The sequence below is a fragment of the Lithobates pipiens genome, unplaced genomic scaffold (genome assembly GCF_037356315.1).
Source record: "Lithobates pipiens isolate NorthernLeopardFrog02 unplaced genomic scaffold, aLitPip1_a1.2 Scaffold_18, whole genome shotgun sequence".
Taxonomy (NCBI): Eukaryota; Metazoa; Chordata; class Amphibia; order Anura; family Ranidae; genus Lithobates; species Lithobates pipiens.
Window position 1 is genome coordinate 294905856 of NW_027507758.1, and position 24652 is coordinate 294930507.

At 43.5% G+C, this 24652-nt stretch overlaps 1 protein-coding gene across 2 annotated transcripts in view; it reads right to left on the bottom strand.

The window, feature by feature from the left end:
- The window catches only part of ARMC2 (armadillo repeat containing 2), a 171107-nt gene that overhangs the window by 81085 nt on the left and 65370 nt on the right, over nt 1-24652 (bottom strand). For both annotated transcript variants that reach the window (XM_077487147.1, XM_077487148.1), the window contains exons 7-8: nt 12628-12729; nt 3069-3244 (exon numbers count right to left, since the gene is read on the bottom strand). In XM_077487147.1, the coding sequence (XP_077343273.1) occupies nt 3069-3244; nt 12628-12729 (278 nt within the window). The remainder of the gene's footprint in view (nt 1-3068; nt 3245-12627; nt 12730-24652) is intronic.

The window sequence follows — 24652 nt, forward strand, 5'->3', positions numbered from 1 at the left end:
TCAATATGAAATCTTACTCTGTCTCCTTTATTGGGGTGACTTAGGATCTTCATATGTTAAAAAAATTATATACAGTTGTGCTCATAAGTTTACATACCCTGGCAGAATTTATGATTTCTTGGCTATTTTTCAGAGAATATGAATGAGAACACAAAAACTTTTCTTTCACTCATGGTTAGTATTTGGCTGAAGCCATTTATTATCAATCAACTGTGTTTACTCTTTAAATAATGGCAACAGAAACTACCCAAATTACCCTGATCAAAAGCTTACATACCCTGGTGATTTTGGCCTGATAACATGCACACAAGTTGACACAAAGGGGTTTGAATGGCTATTAAAAGGTAACCATCCTCATAGGTTTGCTTGTAATTAGAGTGTGTGTGTGTATATATAAAAGGTCAATGAGTTTCTGGACTCCTGACAGACCCTTGCATCTTTCATCCAGTGCTGAACTGATGTTTCTGGATTCTGAGTCATGGGGAAAGCAAAAGAATTGTCAAAGGATCTGTGGGAAAAGGTAGCTGAACTATATAAAAACAGGAAAGGGATATAAAAAGATATCCAAGGAATTAAGAATGCCAATCAGCAGTGTTCAAACTCTAATCAAGAAATGGAAAATGGGGTTCTATTGAAACCAAACCACGGTCAGACAGACCAACTAAGATTTCTGCCAAAACTGCAAGGAAAATTTTTCAGGATGCAAAGAAAAACCCACCAATAACTTCAAATACAGGACAAATACAGGACTCTCTGAAAATATGCGTTGTGGCTGTTTCAAGATGCACAATAAGGAGGCACTTGAAGAAAGATGGGTTGTATGGTTGAGTCGACAGAAGAAAGCCATTGCTACGCAAATGCCACAAAAGTATCCCACTTACAATATGCCAAACAGCACAGAGACAAGCCTCAAACCTTCTGGCACAAAGTCATTTGGAGTGATGAGACCATAAGTGAGCTCTTTGGCAACAACCAGAAACCAGTCTCAGCTATGAGTAAGCGCTAATTTCAGCGTGAAACGCGTCAGCATTCCCTGTTCTACATTCCCTCTGCTGCTGTAATTCGTATGATGTGAAGGTTTTTTTGGTGGAAATAATAAAGGCACAACTTATTTTACCTGATCCGGAGTACGGCTATCCAGAGTTTTTTCGGTTCCTTCATTCAGAAACCAGTCAACAAGGCCTATGATGAAAGGTAAACCATTCCTACTGTGAAACACGGAGGTGGATAGCTGATGTTGTGGGGATGTGTGAGTTACAAAGGCACAGGAAATTTGGTCAAAATTGATGGCAAGATAAATGCAGTATGTTATCAAAAAATACTGGAGGAGCATTTGCATTAATCAGCCAGGAAGCTGCATGTGGGACGTAATTGGACATTCCAACATGACAATGATCCAAAACACAAGGCCAAGTCGACCTGTCATTGGCTACAGCAGAATAAAGTGTAGGCTTTGGAGTGGCCATCTCAGTCTCCTGACCTCAATATCATTGAGCCCCTCTGGGGAGATCTCAAATGTGCAGTTCATGAAAGACAGCCCAAGAATTTACAGGAAATTGAGGCTTTTTGAAAAGAAGAATGGGCAGCCTTACTATCTGAAAAGATAAATAGCCTCATCCAAAAATACGACAAAATACTTCAAGATGTCATTGATGGTAAACTGGGGTATGTAAACTTTTGATCAGGGTAATTTGGGTAGTTTCTGTTGTGATTATGATTTAAAACGAGTAAACACAGTTCATTGTCCCAGGTGTGGGGGGACGGGAAACTTAATACATATGCTCTGGAAGTGCCCCAAATTATTTCGATATTGGAAAGGAGTAGTAGAAACACTGAGCGGGGTCTTTGGGACCGCGATAGAATTAAATGCTGTGGTGTGTATCTTAGGATATAGAAATGAGAAAGCAGAGAGAAAGGGAGTAACTATTGTAATTCTAAGATGCCTATTCCAAGCCAGAAGGATGATCGCTAGAAGATGGCAATCAAACCTAGCCCCCACAGTAGAAGATTGGGTGAGAGCTGTAAACGAATATCTATGTAAAGAGAGAGCAGTATATGCAAAACGGAATAACCTAAAAGAGTTTGATAGAAATTGGCGAAATTGGATAGAGGAGATGCATACCCCGGTATAAACCATAATAACAAAAGGAAGAGGATAGGGGGGGGGGGGGAGGTGGGAGGGAGAAGGGAAGAGAGGGATAAGGGTATTGGAATCACTCTAAGAAACTGGGTATAAGGGGAAAGGGGAAAAGAAAGGAAGAGAAAAACACGGAAGGGTAAAAGTATAAACATAACACGGGGGGGGGGGGGATGAAAAAAGTGGAAAAACAGATGAAGAGGGAAGATGGGGAGTTATGGTATTGTTTAGATATTGTTTTTATTTTGTCTTTTTTGGAGTATGGATGCATATACCCAGCTCCCCCCTTCCTTAAATCTCAGACTCTTGAATGGAAGGAATTTGTACTGGAATGTTGGTAATTCTATGTTATTTTTAAAATGACTTAAAAGATGTCTGTGTAATGTGTAAAATTTAATAAAGATTAATTATAAAAAAAAAAAAAAAACACAGTTCATTGATAATAAATGGCTTCAGCCAAACACTAACCATGAGTGAAAGAAACGTTTTTGTGTTATTCATATTCTCTGAAAAATAGCCAAGCAATCAAATTCTGCCAGGGTATATATATTTAATTATATAGTGGGATTCCAGCTGTGAATAATGAGGGAAGATGGTAGCAGGTAAGTGGCCATGGAAATGCTGCTGGTCTAACTTCTCTCTGGGAAGAACCCCATGCTGGGTTTTCCAACCTTTCCATTTAATGTTCTGACAATAACAAGGGAGCTTGGCCACTTCACAGACATGAGATAATCAATTGAACCAAAAACAGGGAATTTTTAACTTTTCCATTTAGACTGCCATCAAGGGAAGAACTTTATCTATGGCTCTCTACAATTACCTCCTGACAACTAGGTTAGAAAGACCCACTGTCAAATCCACCCACCGCCCTTTAAAACAAAAGTACAAAGTTTGACTTTTAAAGGCTACTTTGTATTCCTAAAAAGCTTACCACTAAAATTAGCTTGGCCAAGTTAAGACAAAGTCTATCAGAACCAATGTCTATAAGCTTGTACATCGTCTTCAGAATTATAGATCGCCATTTGCATCGCTTGCCCAACATATTGCCATCTTCCAAGGTCTTCTGCAATTTGACACACAGAATGCAGAGGTCTTCAACATTTTTATCTGCCAAAAAAGTGCAAACATGTTACATCTGTACGATTCCTGTTTATTTTTATTTTTTTGAGATGGATATAGATATATCTATATCTATATCTAGGTCTTATATTTAAAAAAAAAATGCTTTAAATTAGCCAGTAATAGTCACATTTAACTGGATTTTTCAGGTCCAATGGGTGTCAGGAGCATATCCCAGTATGAATTACTGATAGTCAACAGAACTAAAGAATTGGGCTGAATATGCTGCTAAAGGTTTTCAACATTGCAGAACAAATCCAGTCGAATGTAACCAACTACTACTAGCTATACCATGACCAAGTTTGAACCTCTAAATTAGATTAGATTTATATCCCTTATATCTGTCACTGGAATATTGAGTCAAATAACGTGTAACCGAGCTTTACAATATGTTTTACAATAATAGTGTTAGTGAGGGTTTGATTTTATTCTGCCCTGTTCCTATCAAAACAAAAAAATGAATAGGAAAGGCTGAAAAGCAGTCTGTACCTATCATTAGCATGACGCAAAGCCTCCTGGACTTGTATCCAAGTGGAACGAAGACCACGGAGATGCTCCTCTAACGCAAGAATACTCTGTGGAACAAATGAGTCAGGCAACATGGAAGGTTGGAAACCATAATAATTCGCCATAAATGGAGACAATCGGGGAGGCAGAATTCAAGGCACTGTTGTGAGCAAACTCTGCCCAAGGTAATAGGTCAGACCAGTTGTTATGATAGTCAGAAATATAGCAACGTAGGAATTGCTCCAAGGACTGATTGGCTCGTTCTGCAGCCCTATTAGACTGCGGGTGATACGCAGAAGAGAACACAAGCTGGATTCCCAACTGTGCACAAAAGGCTCGCCAGAACTGGGAGACAAACTGACTGCCCCTGTCAGAGACAATCACCTTGGGTAGCCCATGTAAGCGAAAGATCTCCCGAGCAAAAATGGAAGCCAGTTCCTTAGAGATAGGCAACTTCTTAAGTGGAATACAATGACACATCTTTGAGAACCGGTCCACCATCATAAGGATAACAGTGTTGCCTTGGGAGTTGGGCAACTCCACAATGAAATCCATAGACAGGCGAGTCCAGGGCCTCTCTCCATTGGGTATGGGTTGTAGAAGGCCCACTGGAAGGTGTCGTGGAGTCTTACTCTGAGCACACACGGGACAGGCAGCTACGAAGGCAGTAACATCAGCCTGTAGACTAGGCTACCAGAATTGTTGGGAAATGGCCCAAATGAGTTGATTCCTCCCAGGATGGCCAGCTGCCTTGGGAGAATGGTCTGGAGCACAGCAGTACGGAGACTCTCAGGGACAAAGCAGTGGTCACAAGGTTTATCAGGAGGAGCATGGACCTGAGCAGCAAGAATTTTGTCACCCAAAGGAGAAGTAAGACTGGTGCGAACCGTAGCCAAGATACAATCAGGAGGAATCATAGGAACCGGAACCGACTTGGAAGTGGAGGAAAATTGTCGCGACAAGGCATCAGCCCTTACATTCTTAGTACTGGGTAAGAATGAGACAATGTAATTAAAGCTCGACAAGAAAAGAGCCCATCGCGCCCTTCTGGGAGAGTCGCTTAGCCTCAGACAAGAATGTAAGATTCTTATGGTCAGTAAGAATAAGAACAGGCACAGTGGTACCTTCAAGGAGATGTCTCCATTCTTTCAGGGCTAAAATGATCGCCAACAGCTCTCTGTCACCAATCTCATAATTGCACTCAGCAAGTGACAATTTCTTGGAAAAGTAGCCACACGGATGCATAGCGCTCTCAGAGTTAGGACGTTGAGACAGAAGGGTGCCAACTCCAGTCTCAGAAGCATCAACTTCTAGGATAAAAGGCAACGTAGGATCAGGATGTGCCAACACAGGTGCAGAAACAAAGGCAGCCTTGGGAGTCTCAAAGGCCTTAATGGACTCCGGAGACCAACTCTGTGGGTTACTGTCCTTTCTGGTCATATCAGTCAGGGGCTTGACCAGAGACGCGAAGTTACGAATAAACTTTCTGAAAGTAGTTGGCAAAGCCCAGGAAACGCTGCAGAGGACGTAAACCCACAGGTCGAGGCCACTGTAAGACTGCCGAAAGTTTCTCTGGGTCCATCGAAAAACCAGCAGTGGAAATGACATAGCCCAGGAATGTAACCTATTCACGCTGGAACTCGCACTTCTCCAGTTTACAATAGGGATTGTTCTCTTAGTTTCTGAAGCACACGGCAGACATCTGTGTGGTGGCTCTCCAGGGACTTGGGAAAATATGAGGATATCATCGAGATAAACCACCACACACAACTGCAACAAATCTCGGAGGACATCATTAATGAATTCCTGGAAAACTGCCGGGGCGTTACAAAGGCCAAAAAGGCATTACCAGGTATTCATAATGGCCTGTTCTGGTATGAAATGCAGTTTTCCACTCGTCACCCTCCTTAATGCACACGCGATTGTATGCCCCTCTCAAGTCAAGCTTTGTGAAAACCGTTCCTCCCTTGAGGCAGTCAAATAACTCTGTAATCAATGGAATTGGGTAGGCATTCTTAATCGTGACACGATTGAGACCCCTATAATATATACAAGGTCTTTTTCACAAAGAAGAAACCAGCACCAGCAGGAGACGAGGATTTGCGGATGAAACCTCGAGAAAGTGCGTCAGTAACATACTCCTCCATGGCCTTAGCCTCCAAGACCAACAAAGGGTAAACCCAGCCACGAGGAGGTATGGCACCAGGTTGAAGGTCAATTGCGCAATCATAAGACTGGTGTGGAGGCAAATTACCGGCTTGACCTTTATCAAAGACATCGCTAAAATCACGGTACTCCTCCGGCAGGGAGGGGAGTGAAGAGGTGCACAGGCATGGGTGGGACTACAAAGCTCGGAGGCAAACGTACAGGAGGCTTCCACAAGCTTTTCTTAAGAGAAAGTCTTTCTCTGAGTCTGGAGTCAATGAGGATGGCAAACAAGATCAAGCTCTCTAGCTCAGTGGGTATATCTCGGGCTGCTATCTCATCCTTGATGGAATCCAAGAGACCATGAGAAAAAGCAGCCACGAGGGCCTCATTGTTTCAAGCAACCTCTGCTGCCAGAGTATGGAATTCAATGGCATAGTCGGCAACAGTTCTCGTACTCTGATGGACATGAGGCACTTGGCAGCAGAAGCAGAGTGCGCGGGAACGTCAAAAAACCATTTTAAAGCAGGCCACAAACTGAGGGTAACTCGAGACAACAGGTTTTTGCGTCTCCCATAGAGGGTTAGCCCAGGCCAAGGCTCTCTCAGAAAGCAAAGATATCACGAAACCTACTTTGCTTCTGTCCATGGGAAACGCCTGAGGCAGCATTTTGAAGTATATCTCAACCTGACTGAGAAACCCTCTGCTTTGAACTGGATCGCCCCCAAATCGCTGGGGAAGCAGAGCAGAACCAGACATATCTCTTATAGAGGTAATACTCGAGGCGGGTGCCTGCACAGAGACTGGCGCAGCAGCAGGGACGGCCTCCGTGGGGGATTCCAGGTGAGTCGTGCGATTCAGGAGCGTTTGTAACGCCATGGCAAACTGATCCATGCGGTGATCTTGCTCATCCAATCTGGAAAAAATATTACCAAGTGGATTGACTGTTTCTTCTGAATTCATGGCCTTCGCCTACTGTCAGAAACCATGAGTCCAGTAACCAGATCGGGTAGTCAGCCAGGCCAGAAGTCAGGGATCCAAGTAGAGCACAGCAAGCAGGATAAGGAGCCAGAAGGGATGTCAGCAAGCCAGTCTTTAAACAAACCGCAGGAGATGGTTTCTAGTGATGTGCCCAAGGCGAAGGCAGAGGTGAAGTGAGCTGGAAGGCTTTAAGTAGGAAGGTCAGACGAGCTGGCAGCCAGCCCAGAGAAGGAAGGGATAAGCTAACCATTCTTGCAGTGTGGCAGGGTGCATTAACCTGCTGAAAGAGGCAACTGCCACCAGGGAATACAGATTCCATGAAGGGGGGTACTTGGTCAGAAACAATGTTTAGAGAGGTGGTTCTTGTTAAAGTAGCATCCACATTAACTGCAGGACCAAGGTTTCCCAGCAGAACATTGCCCAAAGCCGGATTGCCTTCTTCCCATACTGCATCTTGGTGTTCACCCTTCCCCAGGAAAGAAACACACCCCAGGCCATTCATTTGATGTAAAAAATTGTTATTCATCAGATCAGGACATCTTTGCCACTTTTGGCTGTGGACACGGGTCAGCATGGGCACCCTGACTGGTCTGCAGCAACACAAATCCCTACACACAAACTGCAGTGCCCATTTTTTCTGCTTTCAGCACATCAACTTCTTGGACAACATGTTTATGTGCTGCCCGATATATCCCACTTACTTTCAGGTGCCACTGCAATGCGATAATCAATGTTATTCACTTTATCTGTAAGTGATATTAATGTTAGGGCTGATCAGTGTAAATACCAAGCCTAATACAGGAGATCTGGCAAGAAATCTATTAAGAAAAAATACCTCCATAAATTTCTACAAATCCAACTAAAATTCTGCCACAATTGCCATCAACCATCATCATATCAATTAATTTATATATATACTCTCCAGGCTCACAGAGAATTCAGCAATGTCAATCAGAATATTTCTCTATACAAATAATTTTTCTAATTGAATTAATTTACATTCACCTAAGAAAAATGTGAATGGCTACCCTGACCTTAACACAGCAGAATTATGATTTGAAATTTTGCATCACCTACCCCACGTACACCAAGGTGGGTTAGAAAAATAGAATGGGAATAATCTGTCAATTTTTTGCAGTGTAAATATTCAAAGCCTAACACCAGACTGGTGAGCGCTCTTCTCCAAGCCCACTCCAGCACCTGGAATGTAAGCTGGCTTTCAACTTCCTTACCTACAATGCAGGATCACTGGTCTTCCATTGTAGAGTATAATGTTGGTGAGGGAGCGACCACATAACCAGAGAAAAGGAGTCATGAGTGGATTTGTGGGAAAAAAGTCACTCATCCCAAAACTGGTAGAGAAGTATTCATCTGTTAAACTTCCCCCACCTAGACCAAATAAGCACCGAACCCATATTATACAAGGGAGGACTTGCACCTAAAGATTTTATAATTTGACCACAGTAATGCTTTAAATAGAGTATTTTCATTAAAAAACTATATCACATGAATGTCACGTGTACTATGCCCTTTAGAATGGTGTACTTGGAACAATTTTTGGGCTCAATATGAAGAATTTTATTTACAGAAGTACATTTGACATGAAAAATCTTAGCATTTGTAAGACAATAAGCTGTTCTCGACATATATACACTTTGTATATTGTTTCTTTTTACATCTACTGTATGGCTGTGTAGAGGTATGGGGTTAGCCTGTCATGTGCACAGGTTTTATTTTAGATAAACAATTGAACGCAGTTCATAGAACTGAAAATTCCTAGAACTACAATAGACGTTAGATCCAGGCCTAAGGAGAACATTAGCAGAACATTAACAAAAGGTAATAAAGCAAAGGAACATTCCCATTTCCTAGATCTGATAATCATCTAAATACTTAACAATATAATAAAAAGAACAACTTACATTCTGGTTAAAAACAAGCTAAACTCGGTTTTTTATTAACAAAGGTTGTACTTTACAAACTCATAATTTAGAAGGAACTAAGAAAAGAGACAGCTGCCAAATGGAACTGTCCTCAAACAGCAATAAACCTACATCCAAGAAACTGGCTCTTTGCCAGCCATCAAGTGCAGTAAAATGTTTGGTGGCACAGAGCTAAGAAAATACCGATACCGCTACCTTTGACATTAAGTGTATTGCAAGCAAAATGCGTGTTTATGCATAATAAAAGGCTTTTATATATATATATATATATATATATATATATATATATATATATATATATATATATATATATATATATAACATTCAGTGCATCAGCGGTTTCAATTTGCAGCACAATTTAAAACTCCAAGCAATAGTGTTGAGTGAGTAAAAATGTTCATTATAGTTATAAGTGCTTTATTTAATTATGCGTGCACATAAGCTTAGTTATTTTACTGTGCAAAGGCAGAAAGCTATACACTGCCTAGTTTAGGCATTGTATAAATTTCCAAACATGCTGTCAAGTCTGTATATCTAAGTTAGTTATCTACAGTGCTTTCTTTGAGAACTATAAGTCACAATTATAATTATACATTGGACTGGAAAATGCATTATTTGCACTGTATATGCACCTTATTAGTAGATCTTAAAGCGGAGTTCTACCCACATTTTCATCTACACACCATTAGCTTCATACATGCCTAAAAAAACAGCTTTGGGCATTTAAACATTTGTTTCCCCTTTCTTATTTTTCCATTGTGTAGAGGCAGCCGTCTTGGAAGAGATAGGGTTTTGAATCCTCCTTTCTCCACAAAAGGAGAACAGTGACACCAATACATTTAACTGCAAACCTTCTGAGACTAGCAGAGGCGGCAGTGACTTTGATTTCTCACTGCAGATAAACAGTTATAAGGCTATAGACACCAGCGTGCCTAGGCACCCATAAATACCAGGAAGTGAACTGCTATTTTCATTTAAAAAGACAAAAATAATGTTTTTTGGAGTACCACCAAAGCACATTTCTAAAATATTCTCTATAAAAGCGCACTTTTTTTTGTAATTTGGGTACACTTTACCCATTCGTCCACCAGCACCTGTTTGCTGGTCTCCCCTCTGGGGAATGAATATGGAAGCAACACGTATCATGTCCCTTCCGGGTTCAGCATTGGCATTCTCTGGCTGCTGTAGCCAAAGAAGCAGCTAATAGAGCATGATCTATGTTATAGTAGTTGCAAAGGAGACATCAGGGGTATCTTACACCCACCACTGTTTCCATAAAGAGAACCTGTGATAGTGTACCATCACATAGGTGCTATTGGCCTCCATATGATAGCAATAAAGTAAATAAAATAAAAATTAAACCAAAGCAAATAGCGTAACATAATAAAAAAGACAAAAAAATCCCCCACATATGCTCAAAAATACCTGTACCGTTTTTTTTAAACGCATCACATATTAGACCATTTTGTCACTGCTTCACAGGTATGCACAATTTTAAGGCTTGGCGTGTTTAATATTTATTTACTCATCACAACCTCATCTTTTTTGTTTAACCCAAAAAGTTGGTTATTATAATGTGTTTGTGTGCACTAAAATTAACTTTTGCATTTGAAAAAGATGTGCGCTAAGATCATGGGACATTAAGGAAAAAAATAAAAAATAAAAAACAAACAACTAGCCTAGTACACATTAGTGTACTAGCGGGCTGAACAAAAAAAAAAAAAAAAAAAAGATGAAGCACTCAGGACAAGCTGCTGTACTAATTATTCGATGTTAGTCCAGCGATCTACCCGCTGAACTATTGTGTTCTGACAGGGGGACAGCCCTCAGCCCCCCAAGGTACTCAAAGCCAGCTGTTGATCCAGACCTCACTGGGGAAAAGCCAGGATACATCCCAGAGTATCACAAGGAATTATCGAGAATGGCGCAGGTAGGGATAGAGCTGAGCTACAACATATACATGTTAATGTGCTGTGGGGGTGTAGGATTATACTAAAACGTATTAACCAACTTATTTCTGGTTTAGTTGCTGGTGTCCTACACAGATCCTGACAGTGGCATTGCTTCCTGGCTTCTGAAGACACACTGAGGCTCAAGAGCTAAACGCACTGGGTGGACGACATGCTGTTATCCTTATGCAGCTTATGAGTTGCCATTTGTTGTTTTTATACTGCACTTAGTTGAAGCCCTCTGCTGTTTCCTTTATTTCCCACAGAGTATCATTTAGGATAACATTTTTACTGATTGCACCATGCAAAGTATTCTCTCCAGGTGCAATGATATATTTTGCAAGAAGTTGACTTCCTAGCATGGAGAAGTGTTGGGATAACCAAATCCCAAAAAACTTCTGTCCCCAGGCCATAAAAGCCAGTGACCAAGAAGCAGGATGGTAGATCGGGCCTTGAAACAAAGTCTGGAAGAGGCCAAGGGGTGTCTGCCAGAAGCCAGAGTATTCCCGAGCACCAAACTCTTCTGGGCCAGTTAGGTGTCATCACTGGAACTAGGAGCAGTGGATAGGTCAAATGGCAGGGCCACAAATTAAAAATTACAATCCCCTAAAGCAAAACGTGGAAAACGCTGGTACAGTAAAAAATGGGAATGTGCAAATAGGCTTACTTGATGTCCACCTATGCCAGCAGATCTCCCTGTTGCAGGGATGCAATGACTGACCTGGCTGGTTCCATATCAAACTTGGTAACCTCTCCCCTGTAGACATGGAACAATTAACCACAAGATGAGCAATTGCCAAAGAGCAGCATACAGATCTTTCAGCGTTGGAAGAATTGAAGGCATGAATTGAGCTGGAAGGAGAGAGCGAAATTGGAGACAGCATCCCTGAAGCCGAGAGACAAAATGTTTCATATCCAGATGACCGAGAAAGCCAACAGGTGTTCTACTTGAAGTGGGGGGTGACTTGTCACTGAGGGGGGCTTAGCTGGCTTGGTTTTCCAAGGGGGTACTCAGCTTAGACTTGGAGGAAGAAGCCTTGGTGGGACAAAAACTTTTCTGAAGCCAGAAGAGAAGGATTTGTTCGCCAGAGCCTTAGCTTTCTTTTAGCTAGGCAAAAAGAATGCTCTTTCACAGGTCACTTCCTTAATAAAGAGTCTAGATGTTGACCAGCAAAGGATATACCCTCTCCAAGTGTTTTGTACAGTCTGGTTCAGCAGACCAGTATTTAAGCCCAAGAATCTGGTACATCTGAACAGACAGAAAAGCCAAGTCTGGACATCTGCTGGATAGAATGCGAAAAGACCATTAATCCAAATGCGGCCGGCGCTTTCAGTGTGAAAGCAGCCCAAGTGCTAAAGTACAGAAAGATCTGCGTGAATAGAACCCAGATCACAAGCAATACTTTTGGACCAGACCGCAATAATCTCACAGATCTGCACAGAGGCAATGAAAGGCTGCATGTCAGGTCCTACTAGAGCAAAATTAGCCTTAAACAGGGATTTAAAGTTTTTTTGTCCATGTGTCCTTAACCACTTTACAACCGCCTAACACACGTGCAGTGGAAACAAGGTGGGCTTTAATGCCCTCACACCGTCCATATGCATTTTTGGGCCATCATTGCTTATGTACTCATTGTATGCTCCCAGCACAAAGACAGCTCTTGGTCTGGACTAAAGATTGGTAGCTGATGGGACACTGTGGCACACCACTGACAGGTGCTTAAAAGTAGTGACATTAAAACAAATATTCTTGAACCTGAAGCTAGGTGTATAAAGAGTTAGAAATGATAGAAATTATGTTCTTTTGTCAAGCAGAATACTGGAGTGGTGAAGGAAACATTCCTACCTTGCTCTGCTGCCTCCAGGTCTTTAAGAATTGCTGATATGTTATCATTCCAGTAATCTGTCTCCCATTCTGTCTCGGTTTTGTTACTCGTAGGTTCAGCTTCTAGGTAGTCAATAGAAACAGAAAGAAGAAAGAAAAAACAAAAACAGGTAACTCATTTTAGTACATTATTAGGTTTACTCTGTATATGTGCCTTACACTAACTGAAGTGTTACATTTTTGGAATTTATATGGAAGCTTCATGACCTGCATGGGACCAAACGCACAATGCACCATGGATTTATCCTGTACTATTTTTGGTACATTCTATATTTAGGCCCACACAATAGTGTACTATGTGGACCCAATGCAAATACCAAAGGGAGCTCTATAAATGCAGTTATGGTGTTGTCACTGTATGGCAAATGACCTGCCAAAATTCAGTTACTTTGCAATTATTTTCAAACCACATAATGAATACTAGAAGTGAAACAAGCCCCTTTTGACAGTGTGGTGCACCAGGAACTTCCCTTATTGTTGCGTCCCACTGAACCTATGCAGAGACATCAGATGTCCCATTTTTTCATATATAGGCAAACCCAGATCTGTGGACAGGCCAGGGCCTATGATAGAAATAAAAAGGTAGCATGATGGCTTTCATGTTTTTATTTCTTATTATGTAAATGTCAAGGTAAAAATACATTTGTGAGGATTTGCATACATGAAGTAGGTGCACATTCTACCCTACCTCCTGTGATGATGGATAGCCACAACCCAGATCTTATCAATCTTTGAGGCTTGGGCAATGGGCATTATTGAATGTCAATCTCACCACTGACTTCTCAATGTTTCACTTCATGCACTTAAATACTGTAGCTAACTTGCAATTCAAACCTACAGTCAAGCAATAGACTCTAGATCTCAGACTTTACAGAAGCGATTATACTCCTTTTGTATCTGGTCTTCCTTGAAGCTCCTTGCTTCTCTGCAGCTGGTGAGAATACCTGGTACTTTTGGTTTGGGTGAGCATTTGATCTACTCTCCTATGAAGGTTCCTATCCTAGCCCTAGCAGCTAATAGCTAGATATATACAATGTCTTCACAGGACGGGAGAAGTTACATCTTCACACTAATATATCACCAAAACAGCCAATTTCCGTGCTGATTGCAGAGCAGCGAGGAGATGAAAGCACACAGTTAAGGTGAGTATAGAAGTTTTTTGTTTTGTAGATGCCCTAGCAGCCAATCACTAGGTACAGGTAATGTCACATGACAGGGGGAAGTTACATCATCGCTCCCATAGAGATTGTCAAAACATCCAGCTTCAGTGTCGACTGCAGAGGAGTAAGATGCTGCAAACACATAGGTAGAGTATAGAGGGTGGTGGATGCCCTTTGAAGAGACACTGTATGGGCAGGAATACAGTGTCTCTTTATCACCAGTTGCTGATATTAATCTCTAGCAAGTCCAGTTGATTTGGAAAGTGAAGAAGGTCTGTTTTGTCCCAAGGAGATGCAGTCATTCCCTCTTTATGTGCAATAAAGTGAAAATAGTTAACTCCTTCAGGGCAAAGGACCTGTAAAAGACGATGAAGGATTCTAAACCTAATCTGTATCCTCCTAAACAGGTCAAGGAAAAGAAGCATCATTCCGCCATCAAAGCCCTCTTGTTGTTTGGTTCTCATTGCTAGCATAATGGCTTCTCTAGTTGTATGTTCATGTCATCTACATACTGTATAACATTCCTCACTCTCGTTATATCCCGTTTAGGCATTAAGGTCCTGTGCACCCTATAAAAACCAAAGTGGCTTGGTGCATTTTCACCTAGTGTAAAGGCCCACTTCCAGGGTTGGTATTACATTCTAAGGTGCAATAGCCCCAGATTCTAATATTTTAGCAGTATCATAGCTTTCATAATCATCTAGTTTGTAAGTGTTTCTATCATGAGGTCCCACTGTGGGGACTTCTCTTTCAGGTGCTCCACATTTTGCAATTGTTCAATGTGGTTGCTTTTGAGTGTCTCTACTGTATTGCAAACATGTGTGGTTTTCTCTTTGAGGTTGACGATTTCTTGTTTAAACATACTTACAACTTCAGAGTTTTAGAATATCAGTCTTAATGGAAAGAAACCTAATGTGTTCTCCATTCCTGATCTAGGTCCTCTGATTGTAGGGTTTGAAGGCTGCATAAATATTACTCAGAGATTTATGAGAACAAGTGGGCCTACTTTCCCATACAGAGGATCCTGGAGAGAAGCAGAAACCTACCCTTTGATATCAGAGTAGTAGAGGGCTGAATTTGCCCCACGTTGCCGGTGGTCTGGGTGTAGATGGCAAGTTCTTAAAGTAGATGAGCACTCTGCAATGGGTTTGAGGTGTTTGGCTTGTTTAGGGAGAAGATCTCTGTATTTCTTGAGCATGCCACCAGCTGTAAGGTCTGTCCACACTTGCAGTTAAAAGCGTAGAACCCTTGGTAACGGCAGGAGTTTGCCAGCTCTTCATGTCCAGACCACATCCTGATTTAAATGTTTATTTACAACCTGAAGTGGTTATGATACCAGCCTGTCCGCTTTCATACAGAGGATAAGAAGAATAACACTAGGTGTCAACTAGACTCTGCTGCACACACATTTGCTGAAAGGTGCTGCTAATATGCTGCTGCTTCTTAATTGTCCAATCAGCGAACTTGGGGCAGATAAGACAGTCCACATATCAGTGTATATTTTGATTGTGTTAGCTGTTTGCCTAGGGTTCTTCTTTAATGAGGAACCGTAAAACAAAAAAGGTTTTATTTTGATGTGGGCAGATTAAGGTTAATATCTCCGTCAGGTTTTTAAGGATATCCTTGTCCCCAATAAGGAGAATTTTCCCTTATGGTCTGGTTAGTCACTAGGACAGGAAATTGACCTTTTTAAAAAAAAAAATAGGGACATTTCCTGAAATAAAAAGTCACTTATTAAAGAGGAAGAGAAGGGTGGAAACTACAGTCAAGTTTTCACTGCTGTTTGTATTCCTGCTGGAGGGATGCTGCTCACTTTCAGCTTGTTCACTGGGACAGAAAGGGAATATTCCCCAAAGATAACAGACGGCAATAAAGATCTGACCAAATCTAAAATTTAAAAAAAAAATTGAAATTCAATAACATTTTACAGTACTGTAGCTATCCATCATAGCGTAGATTATACATAAAATAGGTGTTATATTTCAAAATCCTCATTTCACCTCATTAGTCTAAAAAAATATATGAACATAGGGCAGCCATATTTTAACTTATCACATATGCAGCCTCTGAATCCTGCCCAGCAGTAACATGGTTTCTCTGCCTAAGTGCAAGCCATTGTGCAATAAACTATATAATGCTTCTCAGCCATTGTAAAGCAGGCTTGCTAATCACATTTGCTAGTATACAGACACAAAAACAATGATAAACAGTAGCGCTAGACTGATGTATATAGATAAATAGCAATTTGAATGAATTCAAAAAACGATTAAAAACTCATATAGGTTATAATAGTCCATAGAATAAGTCCACGATAAGTGTTCGATCAGCACTTGGTGAGAGCACCCATAGAGCGAAGCAGTGGACTATATAGGTAAAAATCAGGAACAAAGGGGTGCCAGACTAAGTGCAGTATTAAAATTGATGATTTAGTAGATTAAAAACAGAATGGCAAATCACAAAGTAGATGAATAATATGGGCATATCAAATGGTAATCGTCCCTCCCGGATTCTCTCCAAGCCCTCTTGATGGGGACTGACGATTACCATTTGATATGCCCATATTATTTGTCTACTTTGTGAGTTGCCATTCTGTTTTTAATCTATTAAACCAATGATTTTAATACTGCACTTAGTCTAGCGCCCCTCTGTTACTGCTTGCTACTATACAGATGATCAAAGTCACATCAAAAGATTAACTATGGGTCCTAGCATATCATGTTAGCTTGTAGCTGGCAGAGCATGCATGTGACTTGTAAGTCCTCAACAACTGGTGGATCAGCTTTGACTGCTCAGACATGATATAATACCCAATATACAAGCAAGCTCATTTTCCTGTTTCAAACCAAATTTTTAATTAAAGCGGACCTTCAGTCATTTTTTCTTGTTTTAACTTTGGATAGTAAAACATTTTTTTCTGCCAGTAAATACCTTATACAGCCCACTTCCGGTTTCTTGTCTGGTAAAAAGCCTAGGCTTATGACATCATGCACAGCTCTCTCTCTCACTCTCGTGAGAGTTTGCCAGGAAGGGAGGGGGGATGAATAAGAGGGCCAATTAGAGCTGCAGAGCTGGAGGTGTGCCTCTGTATGTCTATGTAAATCTAGGATGTAAACAGGCAGTAGCTTCAGCTGTCCAGAGTTAGTGGAGGGAGATTTCTGCAACATATTTGGCAAGTACAGAATCACAGTATAAATAAAATAATATGCATAGTGGATGATAGGAAGCTTCAGAATGGCAAAGATGTTTTTATTACAGATTATTTGAGCAGACTGCAGTTCCTCTTTAATATCTGGGCAGTTTTCAAATATATCAAGAATGATCGCAAACATCTAACATCTCATTATTATGTTTATGAGCAAGTTATATATATATTTTTTTTGCTGTTACTTTTTTTTCAACCACGTGAATAATCTCGAGACAAGTGGTTTTGCATCTATCAGTTTGGGTTTCAGATAATGAACAGGAAACTTAAAAAAAACAAATGAGAGCTGAAGCTTGTGAGTTACTGCGGTCTTCGTGGTGTACTTAAAACACACATAACTCCCTTGACTGGTCATAAAAAACAGTACCCAGTCTTTTGCTGATTGGCTACTGTTTTTAGCAGCAAGGTTCAGGAGCCTTAGCAACACTGCAGCAAGTTGAAGTCTCTCCCACAAATGCTAAACACACATCCTTCTGCCTGTCGGTCTTCTGTACTTGTACATGTACTTAATATACATGTATACACATATATTCCCTAAATCAGCTCTGTGGAGATGTGTGTGTGTGTGTGTGTGTGTGTGTATATTATATATATATATATTACACACTGAGAAAAATTTTGTGTTTGCCCCCATTTATCATGGAGCTGAACTCAAAGATCTATGACTTTTTCTATGTACACAAAAGGCCTATTTTTGTCAAATGTTCACATCTGTCTAAGTCTGTGTTAGTGAGCAATTCTCCTATGTCGAGATAATCCATCCACCTCACAGGCGTAGCATATCAAGATACCAATTAGTCAGTATCTGGTGTGACCACCATTTGCCTCACGCAGTACAGCACATCTGTGGCCTGTGGAATGTTGGTTCATACCTCTTCAATGGCTGTGCGAAGTTGTTGGATATTGTAAGGAACTGGAACACGCGGTCGTATACGCCGATCCAGGGCATCCCAAACATGCTCAATGGGTGACATGGCCGGTGAGTATGCTGGCCATCCAAGAACTGGGATGTTTTCAGCTTTCAGGAATTATGTACAGATCCTTGCAACATGAGGTGATGGTTGTGGAAGAATGGCACAACAATGGGCCTCAGGTTCTCATCACTGTATCTCCGTGCATTAAAAATGTCTTAAAAAAAAAAATGCACTTGTGTTAGTTGTCCATAGCATACGCCTGCCCATACCATACACCCACCACCGCTATGGGCCACTTGATCCACAATGTTGTCATCAGTAAACCGCACACCCACACAATGCTGTCTGCCATCTACCCTGTACAGCGAAAACTGGGATTCATGTGTGAAGAGAACACCTCTCCGAAAGTACCAGACACCATCGAATGTGAGCATTTGCCCACTCAAGTTGGTTACAATGACAAACTGCAGTCAGGTCGAGACCCCGATGAGCTTCCCTGAGGCGGTTTCTGACAGTTTGTGCCGAAATTCTTTGGTTATGCAAACTGATTGTTGCAACAGCTTTCCGGGTGGCAGGTCTTGGACAATCTTGGAGGTGAAAATGCTGGATGTGGAGGTCCTGGGCTGGTGTGGTTACACGTGGTCTGCGGTTGTGAGGTTGGTTGGATTTATTGCCAAATTCTCTGAAATGCCTTTGGAGACAGCCGAGAGAAATTAACATTTCAATTCAAGGGCGACAGCTCTGGGGGACATTCCTGCAGTCAGCATGCCAATAGCACGCTCCCTCAAAACTTGCGCCGTCTATGTCATTGTGCTTGTTGTATGATAAAACTGCGCATTGTAGAGTGGCCTTTTATTGTAGCCAGCCTAAGGCCCACCTGTGCAATAATAATGCCGTCTAATCAGCATATTGATATGGCACACCTGTGAAGTGGATGGATTATCTCAGCAAAGGAGAAGTGCTGACTAACACAGACATATGCCGCGTACACACGATCAAACAATCGGGTGGAAAAGTCCGGCAAACTCAAGTCCGCCGGACAATCCCCCCCATGTGTAGGCTCCGGCATACTTTTTTGACCCGAAAGTACGGCGGACTTAGAAAGTAGTTTTGCACTCCAATCTTCCCGCCGGACTTGCATTTCGGCGGACAATCCGGCCTTGTGTGTGCCAGTCCGCCGTACTTTTGAAATGAACGGACTTTTCCCGCCCGGAGAAAAGTCCGCTCATTTCGAGCGGGTCTCCAGGTAGGCGGGGCCCACGAAGGAGACGTCGCTGGCCCCGCCACCTGGTATGGACTTAAAGGGAAACCCCAACGCCGAAAAAAATCGGCGTGGGGGTCCCCCCCAGGTGCACATCAGACCCTTGTCCGAGCGCGCTACCCGGCTGGCCAGGAAAGGGGGGGACGAGCGAGCGCCCCCCCTCCTGAGCCGTACCAGGCCGCGTGCCCTCAACATGGGTGGTGCCTTGGGGAAGGGGGAGCCGCGCGGCCCCCCACCCCAAAGCACCTTGTCCCCATGTTGATGAGGACAAGGGCCTCTTCCCGACAACCCTGGCCGTTGGTTGTCGGGGTCTGCGGGCGGGGGACTTATCGGAATCCGGGAGCCCCTTTTAATAAGGGGGCCCCCGGATCCCGGCCCCCCAGCCTATGTGAATGAGTATGGGGTACAATGTACCCCTACTCATTCACCTGTGAAAAAAAGTACAAAAAAAACACAACACACAAGATAAAATAGTTTATTGCACAGCTCCGGGGGTCTTCTCGCCGGACTCCTCCACTATCTTCTGCTAGCTCTTTTGCTAGCGGAGGAGCCCGGCTTTCTTCCTCGCCGTCGGCCTCTTCTTCCGACTTCAGGGGTCTTGTCCCCCTCTTCTGGGGTCTTGTCCCACTCTTTGGTTCTTCTGCCGGGCCACCACGCCTTCTTATAGCTCTTTTACAGGCAGTGGCCCGGTCTTCTGTCACCACCGCCGCCTTCTGGCCTTCTGTTCTTCTCTTCAGATGTTGACACGTCGCATCCTTCGCTCACAATGGCTCCGACGCGATGCGCGGCGACTTATATAGGGACATCACCGGATGATGTCCCCGCCTATTATGATGTCACAGTCCCAGCATCCTCCACCATAATGGGCACCATAATGGGCGGGAACATCATCCGGTGATGTCCCTATATAAGTCGCCGCGCCTCCGGTCCCCGTCATTGTGAGCGGAGGGAGCGACGAGTCAACATCTGAAGAGAAGAAGAGAAGAACAGAACAGAAGGCGGCGACGACGGCGACAGAAGAACCGAAGAGGGGGACAAGACCCCCGAAGTCGGAAGAAGAGGCCACGGCGAGGAAGAAAGCCGGGCTCCTCCGCTAGTAAAAGAGCTAGAAGAAGATAGCGGAGTCCGGCGAGAAGACCCCCAAAGACGGAAGACCCCCGGAGCTGTGCAATAAACTATTTTATCTTGTGTGTTGTGTTTTTTTTGTACTTTCTTTCATATGTGAATGGGTAGGGGTACATTGTACCCCATACTCATTCACATAGGTGGGGGGCCGGGATCCGGGGGCTTATTAAAGGGGGCTCCCGGATTCCGATAAGCCCCCCCGCCCGCAGACCCCGACAACCAATGGCCAGGGTTGTCGGGAAGAGGCCCTTGTCTTCATCAACATGGGGACAAGGTGCTTTGGGGTTGGGGGGCCGCGCAGCCCCCCTTCCCCAAGGCACCCCCCATGTTGAGAGCACGCGGCCTGGTACGGCTCAGGAAGGGGGGGCCGCTAGCTCGTTCCTCCGTTTCCTGGCCGGCTGGGTAGCGTGCTCGGACAAAGGTCTGATGTGGACCTGGGGGGGGACCCCTTTAAGTTCATACCAGGTCACGGGGCCAGCGACGTCTCCTTCGCGGGCCCTGCCTACCTGGAGACGCGCTCGAAATTAGCGGACTTTCCTCCGCGTGTGTGGGCGAGTCCGTTCATTTCAAAAGTAGGGCGGATAGTACGGCGGACTTAGTACGCCGTATTAGTCCGCTGAAAAAGTGCCGTGTGTGGGCAAGTAGCCCGTTCAGAAAGTCTGATGGACAGTCTGGATGGAAGTCCGCTAGACTAAGTCCGTCGGATAGTGCGCTACGTGTGTGCACGGCATTAGATAGATTTGTGAACAATATTTGAGAGAAATAGGCCTTTTGTGTATATAGAAAAAGTCAGATCATTGATTGAGCTCATGATAAACAGAGGCAAACACAAAAGGTGTTGCATCTATAATTTTGCTCAGTGCATATTTATATATAAATATGGAGACGGTGCAAGTGCTACCATGGCTCAGTCTGCCCCTGTCCCCTGCATTCTGGACTGGGACAAGAGATGTGGGACTATGGGCCCCAGATTCGGGGCTGTAGCCCCAATAGCCACCCCCTAGCGACGTCATTGCCTTGTTATAGGGGTCTTCCAAATTCCGATAAGCCCCTCGTCTGCAGACGCAAACAACCAATGGCCAGGGTTTTCGGGAAGAGGCCATTATCCCCATCAACATGGGGACAATGGCCCCTGCCCCAAAGCATCCAGCCCTCCATGTTGAGGGCATGTGGCTCACTCACCCCCACCCTTTCCTGACCTGCCGGGCTGCGTGCTCAGATAAGGGTCTGGTATGGATTGTGGGGGGTTCCTGCTAAAATCCATACCAGGGTATAGTTGTGGGGGGAACCCCACACCAGCTTTTTATTTTTTTCATTTTGGCAAAGGTTCCCCTTCAGTTAGTTCCTTTGACCCAACGGCTTTTGCAGTATGCATTTTCAGCTGCGAGGCCTTTATTAGAGAGGTGTGTGCCAAATCATTTCCGCTCAATATACATAATTTACCACAGGTGGACTCCAACAAAGGTGTAGATACATCTCAGCAAAGATCAAAAGAAATGGGAGAAACCTGAGCTAAATTTCATGTTGTTGCAAAGGGTCCGAATACTTAAGCCAACGTGATATTTACAATATCTCACAAAAATGAGTACACCCCTCACATTTTTGTAAATATTTTATTATTATTATATGTTTTCATGTGACAACACTGAAAAATGACAGTTTGCTACAATGTAAATAGTGAGTGTAGCGCTTGTATAACAGTGTAAATTTGTTGTCCCCTTAAAATAACGCAACACATAGCCATTTTTTTGCTGGCAACAAAAGTGAGTACACCCCTAAGTGAAAATGTCCAAATTGGGCCCAAAGTGTCAATATTTTGTGCGGCCACCATTATTTTCCAGCACTGCCTTAACCCTCTTGGGCATGGAGTTCACCAGAGCTTCACAGGTTGTCACTGGAGTGCTCTTCCACTCCTTCAAGACAACATAACGGAGCTGGTGGATGTTAGAGACCTTGCGCTCTTCCACCTTCTGTATGAGGATGCCCCACAGATGCTCAATAGTGTTTAGGTCACTGGAGTGCGGGCCTGATGAGGAAACCTGACAGACGCAGCTGCTGCTGATGATCCGCGAATCCTGCAAACCTCCCACAGCATGAGAGACTGAGGAATGGACTCCTTCTCTGCTCCTGTCTTCTCTCCCCCTCCTAAGCTGTCTGCAGATCGCATGTGTGACTGGGTACAGGACATAACGGAACGCTTCCAGAGTGTCGGTAGTAACACAGTAACAGTAAGAACGTGTGGTGAGAGCACACATCGATTCTCTAGGGGCCTGCACAAAGAGAGACAGTGCACCAGGAGCTCATCAGATACCCAGGTCCGTCGGGTACTGGGTGCTGACAGCGTCCTGGCTGAGAGGAGATGTGTTGCTGCTAAAGTGGACGGCGGGTCGGGCTGAGGGACAGAAGAGGTCCGTGGGGTCCCTCCCCCCCTTCGTGACATACAGTCTGCTAACCAGGTACTCCCCTCAGAAACCTCCAGGAGTGAGCCAACAGAGGGGAGAGTGATTTGCTTTGTTTGCGCTTATATGCTACATCTGCGCTGCAGTATTACTGGACAGATTAAAAATAAGGAGGCTCTCCCGCTGTTACAAGGACTAAAACTGTGAAAGGGGATCAAGTTCCTTAAAACCGGTTCTCAGGTGTTACGGTAGACAGGGCTGCGATCACAGGGGTGCTTTGTACAACTGTAAAAATATGGGAAGCAAATGATCAAGGCAATCCAGGTGAATAAAGGATGATCTTGGAAAATTTATGGAGGAAGAGATTAATTGGAAAAATCTGGTGATAAGATTGTCTGGAGAACAGAGATGGTGGGACCCTACCCTCACTAGTATACACAAGTTTTACAGCCTATTCTTACACCTGTCTCTAACAAAGAAAAAGTGTTTGAATTTAAAATATAATAGAACTGTAAGATAATAAGTACTGTGTTGTGTTGTTCATGTTATGGCAGTGAGTTGCTGAATTACCGATAAGAACACCCTACATCAATCAGTACCAACTAGTGTAACAGCGGACTGGATTATACACTAATCAAGCAGGCCCTCACCACCCTCTCCCCACCTCACTGGACCCATCTGTGGCCAGTAGACAATTTCTCCAAAATTACCAGGAAATTGTTGGGAGAGCAGGGATGGTGGGAGCCTCCCCTCACTAACCTACATGAGCTTCATAGCCCATTCCTACATCTCTCTCTAATAAATAAACAGGAAAGTGACTGTATGCAATAAATTAGAACTGTAAGCATTGTGCTTTTCATCTCATAGCAGTGAATTACTGAAATACCGCTGAGAACGCCTGTACCAATCAGAAACAACTAGTGTGACAGTGGGAAGACAGAGAAGGTCAGACATTAACTAAGCAGTTACCCAACTCCCCTCCACCCTCCACCACAGCTGATCCCTTTAAAAAAATGATCGGGAAATTGTCAGGAGAGCCGGGAATGGTGGGAGTCTCCCCTCATTAACATATACGAGTTTCTCAACCCATCCCTATATTGGTCTCTAATAAAGGAAAAGTGATATTTAGAGTGATACTCCTGTCAAATCATTAAACTGTGAAAAGGATTAAAGCTGGCAAAAAGCAGCATCCTGGCCTTTCAGCAGACCGGACTGCGTACGTGGAAGTGCGGTGTATAACTAATATAAACTGTAAAGTATTGTGAAACAGAAAATTAAGGTAACACAGATGAAGCAATGAAGAAAATGGATGAGTAGCGGAGGTAAAGAGTAAATCGAAGAGGTCCGGCGATAGGAGAGCGATGGGAGAGAAGGAATGGTGAGATCCTTCCCCTCACCCCCATATCTGCATACACAGCGTAGCCCTGTACCAGTGTCTAAACAAGAAAAAGTACCAAAAACTAACATTTTAGAATCAGAAGACAAATACACCGAGCTGTTTACTTCACATGAATTAATGCATACTAGCTAAAAATACCCAGCATTAAACACTGAAAACTGGAATATAGACAAGGTCACATAGCAATACAGTAATTAACCGCTTCCCAACCACCTCACGCCGATATACGTTGGCAGAAGGGCAAGTACAGGCAAAATCACGTACCTGTACGTTGCCCTTTAAGAGGCGACGGGGTGCGCGCACCTGCGGGAAGCTCCACGAGTCCGGTTGCGGGTCCCGCGGACTCGATCGCCGCGGGGATACCCGCGATCGCCTCACGGAGAGGAAGAACAGGGATATGCTAAAGTAAACAAGCATCTCCCTGTTCTGCCTAGCAACAGTGACACTGATCTCTGCTCCCTGTGATTGGAGCAGAGATCAGTGATCTGTAAAACACAGCCACGACCCCCAGGACACTGCCACCTAG